Source organism: Anomaloglossus baeobatrachus, chromosome 1, assembly GCF_048569485.1.
Source record: "Anomaloglossus baeobatrachus isolate aAnoBae1 chromosome 1, aAnoBae1.hap1, whole genome shotgun sequence".
Taxonomy (NCBI): domain Eukaryota; kingdom Metazoa; phylum Chordata; class Amphibia; order Anura; family Aromobatidae; genus Anomaloglossus; species Anomaloglossus baeobatrachus.
The window spans coordinates 173,440,689-173,456,055 of NC_134353.1; the positions used below are offsets into that span (position 1 = coordinate 173,440,689).

A 15,367-nucleotide genomic window follows, 5' to 3' on the forward strand; every position below is an offset into this window, starting at 1 on the left:
CCCCTTGGTGACCATGGTATTTTCTAATAGCAGTGGCCATATTTAGCAGGAAATTGCCCTTACCCACAATGCAAAAATTATTTATGAATAGTAGAGATGAGTGATCCTCAGGCTTGAGGCCCAGAGTTCGGGCTCGGAAAATGACGTAAAAATCCCTGTGGTGAGTACCGTGCTATGCTTGTGTCCGAGTGATTACCTGCATTGTGCGCACTGCGGGAAGTCTTTGATCATTGTAAATTAGGCTTTATTCAGCATACTGAGCTGTTTTGTTCATGGAGAATTGAAAAAATAACCACCAGCCACTTTGCTACAGAAGTGTTTGCTATGGGCCTAAAGCAAAACATTTACGGAGGTGGGTGGGTGGTGTTTTTTTTTATGAATTCTTCGTGACCAAAGCACCTCAGTACGCTAAAAGAAAGCCTAATTTGCGATGAACAAACACTTCCAGCAGTGCGCACAATGCAGGTAATCACTTAGACACAAGCACAGTGCGATACTCACCGCAGGGATTTTTATATCATTTTCCGAGTCCGAACCCTAAGCCTCGAGCCCGGGGTTTCGCTCATCTCTAGTGAATAGCTTGATGAACATTAATATGAGTTCAAGGTTTTTACTTGGCCTCCAAAATTTTCCAGATCTCAAATCAATTAAAAAGCTCTGGAATGCAATGAAAAAAAAACTATTATCCTTGAAATTACATTACATAAAAGATTTGCTGCTGACATTCTAGAGTCAGATACTACAGGTTTTATGCAATCCAAGCATCAATGGATCAAAGATATATTATTCACACAAGTGATTCTCAACAAAATTAGACCGAGGTGTTTTATTATTATAGCCTATCGGTGTACATTAATGAAGTCTGTAAAAACGTGTAATTAAAGAGAATCTGTCACCAGATGTTTCCTACCATATCTGAGAACAGCACAAAAGACAGGCAGAAACTCTTATATCAGCAATGTATCACTAGCTAGCCTGCATGCTGTAATTTTCATAAAATCATTGTTTTTTTCAGCTGTAGAACTTCTAGGTCTTCTACCAGGTCAAGATTTCTGAACTCATTGAACCCATTCTCAAACCAGCCCAACAGTTTTTTTTGCACACACTTTGCAGAGAAAAAAAAATCTGGGAATTAATTGTGGGTGTAGAGTTATGAAAAGCTTAATAAATATGGAGGACTACATGGCAGTAGGTTTACTAGACCCCTACTGATCTCCTACTGATAAAACTGTTATTTTATCAAAACTATAGCAAGCAGCCTACTAAGTTACACATTACTGGACTCAGGGACTTTGTTTCTATTTTATGCTTCTCTCAGATTGGGTACCAGAAATTTATTGACAAATTCCCTTTAACACATTACAAGTAGAATTCAAGTAATTTCTATATTTTGATTTTTGCTGTTCTTACCTTAAAAGAAATTTCATATTGCTCTCCTCCCCAGATTTCTAAACCAGGATCATAGCCTCCTAATTCCCAAAACCATTTACGATCAACTGCAAACAATCCGCCAGCCATAACTGGTGATCTAAGGTGCAAAAAACATGGAAAGAAGTTAATTAAATTAAGAATATTCATAAAAAAAGTATAATAGTTAATATTATTTGGTTAGTGCAAATACTTTAAAGTGGTAAGTGGGATAGGGCATCCTATAGAATACCAGATCATTGCAATGTATATAGAGGAGATTGTCTCTATGCATAAAAAATATGGACTTACAGGTTCTGTGTCCATCTGCATGAATTCTTACACTGACAATAGAAAAATTAGTGGAGTCTAGGAAAACATTATTACTACATAGGATCAAATAATGGATAGGTTAATCTTGATAGACCTAATTGAATATCCTAGAAAAAAATGCAATAAAATCCTATCTAACAAAATATCTAAACCGAATTCTCAAAACGATGGATATAAAATTTTGACTTTTTTTGACATTAGTAAAATAAAATACAAATGGTTTTCTAAAAAAGCTACAAACAATGGTAGTTCAGTAACTCACATTCATAGTAACACCTTTTTAAATATAGATTGCATTACTTGTATGATTTCTGCAACAGCAACAATAAAAGCATTATTCTTCAGCTTTTTTTGACTGATAACGCAAGAAACCCCTCCAAGATTAAAAAACTGTAGGCGGTGTAATGGAAGTTATGGAAATATAGTACTCATATACTTTTCAAGAATGTCATCCAGGCCCTCCTTAAAAGTTTGTAGTGAATTAACTATTATCCCATCATCAAAAGAAAAAGAAAAACATGATCAAATGCCCAATTACTGCAAAAGTTGTAACGTTTAATAACAAGCATAAATTATAAATGACAAGGACTCGGTAGATGTGCATACATAAGGGAGATAATGATTTAAAAACAAGGATCAGGACCCATCCACTGGAAAAGATAATATAGTTGCAGAGAATAACTGGATGTATTACACAAAATTGCCACAAGAGGTCAATAGCATCCCATAGGTGGAACTATAGCGCAGCTAGAGCCAAGGTACATACAAAAGTAATCAAAGTTTCCTATACAAACAATTAGAATAACATATCTGGACATAAGATAGGGAGCCAACGTACAATGGAGGGAGGACTTCAGGTCAGGTGTAGCGGGGTGGCAGAACAGGTCAAGAAGCCTAACACCCGACGCGCGTTTCAGTAATGTGATTTATCTTAGTCAACTGTTATTCTAAATGTTTGTATAGCTAACTCTGGTTAATTTTGTATGCGCCTTGACTCTAGCTACGCTATAGTTCCACCTATGGGATGCTAGTGACCTCTTGTGGCAGTTTTGTGTAATACATCTAGCTATTCTCTGCAAATATCTATATATCAATATCTTATCTGGTGGATGGGTCCTGATCCTTGTTTTTAATTCATTTTCTGCTATATTTATGCACATCCACCCAGTCCTTGTCAATTATAATTATCTTAACTGGTGGATGGATCCTGATCCTTGTTTTTAAATCATTATCTGCTTTATGTATGACCATCCACCCAGTCCTTGTCATATAATTTATGCTTGTTAAGAAACTTTACAACTTTTGCAGCAATTGGGCATTTGATCGTTTTTTTCTTTTTCTTTTGACGTTGTACTTATATTAGTGTTTAGCCCATATTTTAATGTCTGCCCCCATATTATACGATACAGTAAAAAATTACCATGTGTGATTATGATTAAACCTTCTTTACTTTAGACGTAGGGGATGCACCCTTGTTACTGTTGCAACCCTGGTTTTTAAAAGGTAATTAGAAAGATCTCTGTGCTGCACCCTCTCATACTTGTGCAGTCTAAGATCATCCCTTAGCCATCATTTTACCAAACTCACTTGTATAGAAGCAAAATTTTGTTGTTATCATGAGTGTCTATGCCTATTTTAATGGATTCCATTATTTTATTTGTCTTGGATAGAGCTGATCAAACGCCCCAAAAACCGGGACCGGCAGATCACTGACAGATTTAAAAATAAGTCCGATCTGCTCCGGAATCCGGTGCCCATATAAGTCAATGTGCACCAGAATCCGGAGATTAAAAAATTCTGTGGAGGTGATATGGGGGAAGAAGCACGCGCGGTATACTCACGGAGGCGGGTCATGGAGGCAAACTCCTTCCGGGTCACACTTTTACCTTCCGGAGCCGACAATTCAATATTCACTACTTTGCCCGCCCACCAGTGCGTGTAATTGGTTGCAAGTAGACGTGCCCCCACCCTGAGTAGAAGTGTGTCACCTGACTGCAACTAATCACAGGCGGCAGGACGGCCGGTGGGTGAGGAAAGTTTCGGCCAGTCAGTATCGTGGTAAAAATAAACAAATAAAACAATCAGCAGCACAGATATAACCCGCACCTGCAACCCCAGCTGTCTGGCTGTATCTGTGCTGTGCATCCAGTTCCCTCAGTCACACGTGCTAGGCTTTGCCGGGTGATGCCATGGCAGACTCTTGCAAGTCCCTCGCAAGTGTGATCCCGGTCTGTGGCTTTTTTTTTATTAAATGAATAATAAAAAAAGACATGTGGTCCCCCCCAATTTTCATCCCCAGCCAAGATAATGGCGACTGGGGGCTGGTTTTCTATTAGATGTGACAATCCCGGTGCGATACCGGCCCTTCCTGTTGGCCTGCTGCGGTGCCAATCAGGGTAATAATGTGTTAATAGCAGTGCGCAGCTGCTACTAAACCAAAGGTTGTGATGGCACAGGAATCTATGAGATACCTGCATCACAACCTGTAAATTAAAGTAAAAATTAAAGTAAATAAACAGACACAGAGAAAAATCCTTTATTTGGAATAAAGTACAAATACACACCCTCCTTAACCACTTTATCAACTCCTAACACAGCCCTCCAGCTCCGGCGTAATCCACACGAGGTCCCACGCTGCTTCAGTTCAGCTACATCTGAATATCACAGGGCGAGGCCATAGAGAACGACCACTCACCGTGAGCTGCAGAGAATGAATGAGCTGCGCAATGAGCAATGACGTCACTCAGGTCATTTGCGGTCACAGCTGGAGGTTCCCACGTTTCTTCACCTGTGGTCGCAGGTAACCTGACCTCAGGTGGAGATCACTGAGTTCACAGAACTGCATCTCCTAGCAGAAAATCGCAGGGGTTTTTTTGCCAAGAGATGCAAATTTGGTGCTGAAATTTTTACATCGTATTCCTGCATCCAATCTACACCTCCTGGCAAAAAAACCCGCAGTGTTTTGATGTTTTTTGCTCATTTTTTTGTCGCTTTTTTGCCAGGAGGTGCCCATTTGGTGCTGAAATCATCCGCACCACATTTCAGCACCAAATTTCCACCTGCTGGCAGAATTTTTTTTTTTTTTCATTTTTGGTCCAAGGGATGCAAATTTGGTGCAGAAATTTTTACACCAACTTCCTGCTTCCAATCTACACCTCCTGGCAAAAAAACGCGGTGTTTTGCCGCTTTTTTTTGCCTTGGTTTTTGCCGCTGTTTTTTGTCAGGAGGTGCACATTTGGTGCTGAAATTGTCTGAAATCGTATTCTGACACCCAGCACAGATAAGCAGGCTGCAGCCCCAGTCCTGTGCTTATCTTGGCTGTTTATCAAAAGAAGAGGAACCGCATACGGCTTTTCTTTTGTTAAATAATTTAAAAAACGACTTGCGGTCCCCCCCAATTTTCATCCTCAGCTATGATAATGCCAGCTGGGGGCTGGTGTTCTCAGCCCGCAGCCGCCCGGTGTTGCCGCATCGATTAGATGTGACAATCCCGGTACATTATCGGTACTTCCCGTTGGTCTGGTGTAGGGACAATTGGGGTAATAAGAGGATAATAGCAGTGCACAGCTGCTACCAAACCCTAGGTATGTGATGGCACAGGCGTCTATGAAATACCTGTATCACAAACCTGTAAGTGAATGTAAATAAACACAAACACAGAGAAAAATCCTTTATTTAGAATAAAGTACAAAACACACCCTTCTTCACCACTTTATTAACCCCCAACACCCTGCAGCTCCGGTGTAATCCACACGAGGTCCAACAATGACACATCCAGCTCTGCTACATCTCAGACTACCAGCTCTGAGCGTAGCCTAGCGATGACAGCAGCAGAGACTATCACAGGCTGGGGGTGTGTCAACCTGCAACCAATCACATATGAAAGGACAGCCGGTGGGCGGGGAAAACATGGAAAGCTGTGTGTATCCAAAGCACAGTACAGGAAGTGAATGCGCTACCCGGAAGCAGTGTGCCGCCATGACACTGAGTCTCAGTAAGTATGAAACTCTCACTTATTTCTTCTTTAGTTTATTTTCACTTTAATTCCCAAATCCGGAGTGTGCACCAAGAATTCCGGGCCTGGGTCCGGAGCCCAGATAGTGTTGAAACCGCGCAGATCTGGACTTTTATAGTCCAGATCCGCTCAGCCCTAGTCTTGGAAGCAACTGACTGGCATTGGTCACTACAAGTTGAGTGTGCTCTCCAACCACTGCTCGTGGTTCTGGGTGAATATTGGACCTGACAGGTTCCCTTTAATTAGGTTGAAGTGTGTAATATCTTCTGCAAATATAGAAATTCTACTCTATACGCTCTCTACAAGGTCATTAAAGAATATGTTAAAAAGATGAAGGCCCTGTAAGGATCCCTCTAGTACAGTGGTAAGCAAAAGTTTTGGCACCACTGGTTAAAATTACTGTTATTGTGAAAAGTAAATTGATGATAAAAAGATCTCTTGAAAGCATAAAGTTAAAGATTACACATTTCCTTTGTAGTTTAGGAAAAAAATGTATTTTCATTTTTTACATTTTTAAATTAACAAAAAGGAAAATGGGATAATGCAAAAGATTGTGTACCCTATATGGTTAGTACCTAGTAGCACACCCTATGGCAAGTATCTCAGCTAGTAAATGCTTTTTGTAGCCAGCCAAAAGTATTTAAATTCTTGCTTGTGGGATTTTCATATATTCTTCCACGCAAGCTTATAGAAACATGTGTCTTTATTTCATCATCATTGGTGTACCATCAATGGCAACAGACAATGTGGCCTTTATGGGGCTTTGGAGCTGAGAGGCCCTAGTGCCAGCACTGAAACTGGGCCCCACACACATATTTAATTGTATGAAACTGCAAAAATTTACTTTGTTAGGTCTGTAAAGTTGTGAGATATGTTTCTACCTGACCCAGCTGAATATTAATTAATATTGGCCCATGATGTCCCTGCAGCTGGGCACAAGGGGCCATAAATACCTGGGCCTGCCTGCTGAGTAGTTTTTTTTGGCCAACAGTCACTCACAAGAGACTTAAATACCAAGTCTTTTGTTCGGTGTGTCAATGAATGGTTGAAGCAACCTGTTGTGCCCAACTCCAATCGAGGCCCTTGATAGGTGAACCATTCCAAAGGGTTGCCCTCAACTTTGTAGGCCCCTTAGTTAACCCAGACCACAGTGAGAAAAAAAATGTATCCTCATCCTGGTCGACTTTGCCCTCCATTAACCAGAATCATTGCACGTGGCTGAAGCTCAACTGGACATCTTTAGTCTAGTAGGGTTTCTGCAGAAGATATTGACTGACCAGGGGGCCAAGTTCCAAAGTGAGCTGATTCAAACCCTCGGGAAGAAACATGGTCTCCTTATGCACAGCACCACCCAAAAACTAATGGGCTGTGTGAGCACTTTAATGGAAAGCTCGAACATTTAACTAGCCAGTATGTGAAGTTTGAGGGAGAGACTGGGAGAAAAACCAGCAACAGCTCCAATTCACCTGCTGGGATCTCCCTGTTCGAATTGCTAAACAGTCAAAATGTATTAGGGTCTTTGTAGATTCTACAAAAGTGTTGCAATGCCACCTTCCCAACATGAGAGGTTCCCATTCTGTATTATGTCCAACAGTTTAGAGAAAATGTAAGGTACCTTATACCCTTAGCCAATGGGAATTTTAAAGTATCTCAAGAAAGACAACAACAGTTTTACAACCATACTGTCAGATTTCAAGAATATGTCTGTGGACAGAAGTTTGACACACATGGTTAAGCATCATGTCAACATAGGGGAAACTACTACACTCAAATGGGTTATATCTCCAGTGTTGGCAATGATGAAGGCAGAGATGGATTACATGTTTAATATGGTGGTCATAGTTCCATCCAATTTCCCTTGGGCTTCCAAAGTAATGTTGGTGCCCAAAAAGAACAAGAACACTCTCTGCTGTTAACTATAGTAGACTTAATGACGTTACCATTACAGAGGCCTACCCCATGAAGTGGAAGGGTGAGACTGTTAGTTGCACCATCTTGTGTTCTTACTGGCAATGTACTACATGCTGTATTCTGCTGGTAATAAAATTAAGTCTTACCGGAGTGTGGTACCCTCACCCCATGTTGTCTGAGTAGTTTGCCTAAGGGGAAGGAGTTTGGCTGTTCAGTGGGATGCACCATAGTCCATGCAGTCTTTCTAATGACAAACTGGCCAGTGAATGAGAGCACCTCTGACCAATGTATCTCCACACCTTGTTGTTAAAGAAAAAATAAGTATTTTTTTATGACCTTCAAAAGATTTCAAATTTCCATGTTACCAATATAAGTGGCGTTCCGTGTTTGGCAAAGCCTTTGCAGAGCAGATGATCTTCTGTTTAACTATTCAGAAAACCCTTCTGTGTTCTCCTAGACTCAGAGTCAGTGCTTCCATTTCTCCGTAAGTGTTGAGCGTACGCTGACAATTCTCAGTCTATGTTTTCATTCCTCAAACTGAGGAAAAATACAGACATGTTCACTGCCTCATTGAATAACATTGGTCCAGTGTGATACGATTTTTTGTTCAGATAGCACTTTGAATGAAAACATGACTGCATGAGACATAGGTCTTTTATATCTACATAGAAATTCAGTTTAATAGTCTTCACAAATATATTTTTTCTTTTCATCTTTGTATCTTATTAGTTCATTGCCATGATAGGTTTGGGACAGCAAAGCAGATGATCAATAAATGAAATACTGCTGAAAAATAATTTCTTCCTGTGATATGACTTCTAGTCAATAGATCAACAGTATAGAGGACAAATATAATTTAAATGGTTTGTCTGCTTCTACGCCAACTGTACTGGCTCAAGTATAAATGAGACTGCTGGAAACATGTACAATCATATTTTGATTATGCTCTGATCTTGGTGACATTCCTTGTCAAGTTTGCAATAGTTCTTGGGATAAAACTGACAGGGAACAGTGCACAGATGACAATCAAGGGCAATGACTTTGGCAGTCTTACAGAATGTCAAATATCTTCAAGCTACTCCTGTGTCTTATTTTTTATTGTTAACATGTTCTAACTTTAATGCAAACCTTCACAACCACAGAAAGGATACACTGTTGGTCACTTAAATGGCATGTTTGCATATTTATAAAATGCCATTTTAAATGTAGTTTTAGGGAATAGAAACAAGTTTGTTTAATTTGAATGTTATATACATTACCTATAACAAGGTTTTTTTTACTTTCTGTAACAACATTATATAACTACTCCAGTTGTTTTTTTTTTTAGTGTTGGAGTGGTGCTATAAATGAAAGTCCCCTTCCCCCTGTCATATACTCACCTGCCACAGGCTTCATTGTTTTTCGATGCCCCTCCGGTCCAATGACATTACCCTGTGCCTGTAACTTCTGATTGGCAAGAAGTCATAAGTTAACACTAGAAGTCCCAGAAATTTTGAGCTCCCTTCTGAAGTCCAGAAAGAGGGTCAAATGACCCTTAGTCCAAACTGAATAGAACTAACTAGAAACTAAATGGCTATACTCAATGGAAAACAACAACCTCTTGTGGTGTGACTGTAATGGCCTTAATTACAGAACAAAAGACGGTGATTATAGGATGTCAGCTAAAATCCTTCAGGTCATTCGACCCGTCTCTGGGTTCCAAAGGTAGAAATGTTAAATGACCCCTCTCTGGGACTTCTAGTGTTAAGATTCAAGTTCTCAATGCAAGTCTATGAAAGCGTGAACGAGGCTTACTGATGCATTGAGTTGTGACCTCTGGCATGCTCCATTAAACACTAGAACGGCCCTCAGGTCAGAAAGCACCAGAGACTGATGGGAGCAGTACTGGAAAAAGGTGAAGGCAGATGAGTATAAGACATGGAGCTGGGGACAAGGGGCAGAGGACTTACATTTATGGCAACAATCCAGCAGTGAAATATAAAAATCGCTGTAGTGGTGCTTTAAACTATAATTAAGTAAGCTAGATATGTATAATAATCAAATTAGTCTCACTCATAAATGCCAGGAAAGCCATATACTTTGTTTCCATGGAGATAATTAGCTTCAGAATTTTGTCCACCACCTGTTAAAATGCTTTATGTTAATATACATCTTCACAATGTAAGAAAATGGACATACTGCCCATGTCCACCTTGAAGACATCATGCGTATTGCGATAATGCATTATGATATTTGTGTGTATAATGATTTGCATTGTTATGTGATGAAGTTGTGTTCTGCCCAACAGAAGGGAGTTAATAATGAGAGATTGAGTTAACAGTTGAGACTACTAGCAAAAATGGAAGGGGCTAGATAAGGAGACATCATTGAGTTTCCTGTCAGAATGTGAAAAAAGTAGTAACAGACCTCAGGTCTGGCTGAGTAACAGAATCACACTGGGTGACTGTTCCTGTGGCAACATGGAGACAAAGGAGCCAGATAGTAAAACCCTGTAGAAATGAGCATTATAGAATTCTTCAGTATTCATTATTATGTCTATTGATTTGATTAAATAAGTATGTTTCTTTCTGTCAATAAAAGCACTAGGGAGTAAAAAGGGTCTTACCTAATGTAGTCAAAACATATGGTAACAGTAGTGAGCTCACCAGCAAAGGTTGTGTTCCACACAATAATGTAAAAGTTTGAAATGTAGGCCTGCTGCAAACACACAAGTAGACATGAGGTACAGACATGAATAGAGGATGGACAAGCTGTGCTGGGTCTGTGCTACCATAGATGACTTTAATGAGATAGGAGATCCTGTGGAGGAGGATTGCTGATATTTAGACAAATCTACAATCCTTGCTGCATCTCCCTGGTTTGACCTGGTCAAATATGGGAGATGCAACCAGGATTGTAGACTTGTCGAAATATCAGAAAACCTTCTCCACAGGAAATCCTATCTAATTAAAGTCCTCCATGGCAGCACAGACTCAGCATGGCTGTCATTCCTCTATACTGTCTGTAACATATGATTATGCATAGCCGTACAATATTCTTTTAAAATAAGGTTTTTGTCAAGGGCTAGTTCCTGTTATGAGAATTTCATACGATGAATTATTTAATATTTGAATGTAAAAATTTTCGAAGGTTATCATGGAATATTTATATAAAGTAACTTTAATGTAGCTCACCCCGAAGTGAACCATGCATGGCTAGAGATAGGAAAGGATTGATTAAGTAATATTGTCACAAAACCATATAAAAACAAAGCCAGGCGTTGAATACATTTCCGAAATGATTACACTACTAATAACTGTATGGTAGAAAAAACTAATATGAACTGTGTTTTCTGTGTCAGGATAATGATATAAACTGCTGTAAATGTATAGTGAGCAGACACTCCTTTTCCTATCTCCTCATATACGAGTAATAAATAAGGATGAGCGAATGTATTCGCCACTATTCAGTATCCGACAGATGTGCGAGGTATTCGCTGTCCCATGGCTAATATGGTATTTGCTTCGATACTTTCATTTTCATTTCTGACTTAGTGGCGCCTGTTTTTCAGCCAATGAACACATCTGATGTTGCTTGCCCTCACAGTAATGTCGCAGCCATCTTGGTTGTGGTGTTACTGTGATTAGCTTGGCTGTACAGCATCTTAGGTGCTATATAAGACAGAGACCATTTTGTGAACACGCAGCCATAGGGAGATGGTGGTGTAGATAGACTGTACTACACCATGTACAGAATTATTAGGCAAGTTGTATTTTAGAGGATTTTTTTTTATTATTGATCAACAACTATGTTCTCAATCAACCCAAAAGACTCATAAATATCATAGCTTAACATTTTTGGAAGTTGGAGTGGGGTTTTTTTAGATTTGGCTATCTTAAGAGGATGTCTGCTTGTGCAGGTAACTATTACAGTGCAGATAAAAACCAAATTTATTTCCATCTCACTTGTTTATTTTAACCAGCTAAACCAATATAACTGCAGAAAATTTAGAAATAAACATTTCTAACATGCAAAAACAAAACTCCAAAAAATTAGTGACCAATATTGCCACCTTTCTTTATGATGACACTCAACAGCCTACCATCCATAGATTCTGTTAGTTGCTTGATCTGTTTATGATCAACATTGCGTGCAATAGCCACTACAGCCTCCCAGACACTCTTCCAAGAGGTGTACTGTTTTCCATCCCTGTAGATCTCACCTTTTATGAGGGACCAGAGGTTCTCTATTGGGTTCAGATCAGGTGAACAAGGGAATCATGTCATTATTTTTTAATTTTTTAGACCTTTACTAGCCAGCCACGCTGTGGAGTCATTGGATGCATGTGATGGAGAATTGTCCTGCATGAAATTCATGTTTTTCTTGAACGATACCAACTTCTTCCTTTACCACTGCTTGAAGAAGTTGTTTTCCAGAAACTGGCAGTAGGTCTGGGAATTGAAAAACTCCATACTCAACCCGAAAAGGTCCAAACGTTCATCTTTGATGATACCAGCCCATACCAGTACCCCACCTCCCCCTTGCTGGTGTCTGATTCAGAGTGGAGCTCTCTGCCTTTAATGATCCAGCCTCTGGCCAATCCATCTGGCCCATCAAGAGTCACTGTCATTTCATCAGTCCATAAAACCTTTGAACAATCAGTCTTAAGAAATTTCTTGGCCCAGTCTTGATGTTTTATCCTATGTTTCTTGTTCAAAAGTGGTCATTTTTCAGCCTTCCTTTCCTTAGCCATGTCCTTGAGTATGGCACACCTTGTGCTTTTTGATACTCCAGTAATGTTGCAGCTCTGAAATATGGCCAAACTGGCAGCAAATGGCATCTTGGCAGCTTCACACTTGATTTTCCTCAATTCATGGGCCTTTTTCAATTCAATTTTGCACCTTTTTTGCCCAACACGCTTCTTGCGACCCTGCTGGCTATTTGCTATGAAATGCTTGATTGTTTGGTGATCACGCTTCAAATGTTTGGCAATTTCAAGACTGCTGCACCCCTCTGCAAGACATCTCACAATTTTTGGACTTTTTAGAGCCTTTCAAATCTCTCTTCTGACCCATTTTGCCAAAGGAAGGTAAGTTGCCTAATAATTAAGTACACCTTATATAGGGTGTTGATGTCATTACACCACACCCCTCCTCATTAAAGAGATGCACATCACCTGATTTACTTAATTGGTAGTTGGCTGTCAAGCCTATACAGCTTGGAGTAGAACAACATGTATAAAAATTATCATGTGATCAAAATACTCATTTGCCTAATAATTCTGCACACAGTGTATGTGTAGGAGAGTGTTCTTAGTTTCAACTAATAAATAGTCCTTAAAAGAGCTGAACACAGTGTCCAGTAGTAGTTAGCAGCTCCATAAATCGCTTTTTTGACAAACAGAAGGCAGATCTTTTGGTCTCTTTCTCTGTCTGTCTTCCCCCCCTCTCTCATACTCACCGATCATTGACCGATCACCGACACGGCGCTGCACGACAAAGCTCCGGCGGCTTCTCCTGCTTTTGAAAATGCCGGCCGCTCATTATTCCATCTCGTATTCCCTGCTTTCCCCGCCCACTAGTGCCTATGATTGGTTGCATTCAGATGCGCCCCCATGCTGAATGACAGCTATCTCACTGCAAATAATGACAGCCACTGGTGGGCGGGTCTATGTAGTGCAGTAAAATAATAAATAAATAATTTAAAAAACCGGCGTACGATCCCCCCAAATTTTGATATCAGCCAAGATAAAGCCACACGGCTGAAGGCTGGTATTCTCAGGATGGGGAACCCCACGTTATGGGGAGCCCCCCAGCCTAAAAATATCAGCCAGCAGCCACCCATAATTGCCGCATCCATTAGATGTGACAGTCCCGGGAATCTACCCGACTCATCCCGAATTGCCCTGGTGCAGTGGCAATCGGGGTAATAAGGAGTTAATGGCAGCGCATAGCTGCCACTAAGTCCTAGGTTAATCATGGCAGGCGACTGAGACACCCTTAGTGATTAACCTGTGATTGAAAGTAAATAAACACATACACCTGAAAAAATCTTTTATTTGGAATAAAAGACAAAAAAACCCACCCTCTTTCACCACTATATTAAAATCCCCAAATACTCCTCCAGGTCCGACGTAATTCTCACGAGGTCCCACGACACATTCAGCTCTGCTACATGAAGCTGACAGGAGCAGCCGTAGAACACCGCCGCTCCTGTGATCTCCACGCAGCAACTGAAGTGAGCCGCGCAATCAGTGGTGATGTCACTCAGGTGACCCGCGGCGATCGCTCACAGGTGGAAGACTCCAGCTGGCCACGGGTAACCTGAGTGATGGCACCGCTGATCACGCGGCTCACTTCAGTCACTCAGGGGATTTGCGGTCACCGGTGAGTCCTTCACCTGTGATCGCAAATCAGGCCGCAGCACACAAGCCGCGCAATGACAATAAAGTCAGGTTACGTTCATTCGAGTTCATTCTGATCGCGCTGCTCTGTCTCGCAGCCAGCCATGCTCTATGCTTTGCTTGCTGTCAATAAATAGAAACAATCCCCATCATCTCTGCTGGCTATCATTGAATAGAAACATTCCCCAACACATCTGCTTGCTGTCAGTGAATGGAAACAATCCCCTCCATCTCTGCTTGCTGTCAGTGAGTGGAAACATTCACCAACATGTCAGCTTACTGTCAGTGAATGCAAACATTCCCCACCCTCTCTCTTTTTTCTGTCAGTGAGTGGAAACATTCCCTATCATCTCTACTTGCTGTCATTGAATGGAAACATTCCCCAACACGTCTGCTTGCTGTCAGTGAGTGGAAACATTCCCAATCAGCGTTTTGGATGTATTTTTTACAGTGTGGTCCCACTCGGCTCTGGTACATCCCCATACAACATGGCTGGCTGCGAGACAGAGCAGCGTGATCAGAATGAACTCGGATGAACTTCATAACCAGGTAATTGGAACCTGGGACAAAACCTGTAGATAAATTAATTCTAATATTTTATTGCATGAGATAACTTGGATCAATTGTATGTAATATGAGCTTCAGGAACAGATCCCATAGGTCACTTCTTTATAGAATTAAAAAGAACTAGAGAATAATATAAAAAGTAAGTTTTACAGAATTAGAAAAAAAATGTGGTCAGTGGTTCATTTTTTTATGACATTTGATTAAAGATGGCCCTTGAAACAGAGTACACTGGTAAAAATAAGTGGTTCCAATGGATGAAATATCCAGCACTAACAATAGAAAAGACTAACTTTGCTGCATGCTTGAGAACATGACCACAGCTTGGCCCTACACCTTTTGCTTACAGCAAAGAAAACAACCCAAAGGAAAAGTAGTGCATTTTACAGTTGTACAATTCCACTTACAAAGCAACAATTGAAAAATGTAAAACACTCTCCTTGATGCCCCCCCCCCTGCTTCTGAAGGTCATTTATGATAGCCTACTCAGGTGACTACACTTGCTTCCCAAAGAAAGGCACTGGCAGAAAGTTGAAGATCTTAGGTAAACACATTTGTACCCAATTCATTAATGTAAAACTGACTAAGGGTGCCATCACACTTTAGCGACGCAGCAGCGATCCCACCAGCGATCTGACCTGGTCAGGATCGCTGCTGCGTCGCTACATGGTCGCTGGTGAGCTGTCAAACAGGCAGATCTCACCAGCGACCAGTGTCCAGCCCCCAGCCAGCAGCGACGTGCAAGCGACGCTGCG

At 40.7% G+C, this 15,367-nt stretch overlaps 1 protein-coding gene across 1 annotated transcript in view; it reads right to left on the minus strand.

Annotated features, from left to right (window-relative positions):
• GALNTL6 (polypeptide N-acetylgalactosaminyltransferase like 6) overlaps nt 1-15,367 on the minus strand; it is a 2,628,190-nt gene that overhangs the window by 427,312 nt on the left and 2,185,511 nt on the right. Inside the window, exon 7 of the mRNA XM_075347205.1 lies at nt 1,411-1,528. Within this exon, the coding sequence (XP_075203320.1) occupies nt 1,411-1,528 (118 nt within the window). The remainder of the gene's footprint in view (nt 1-1,410; nt 1,529-15,367) is intronic.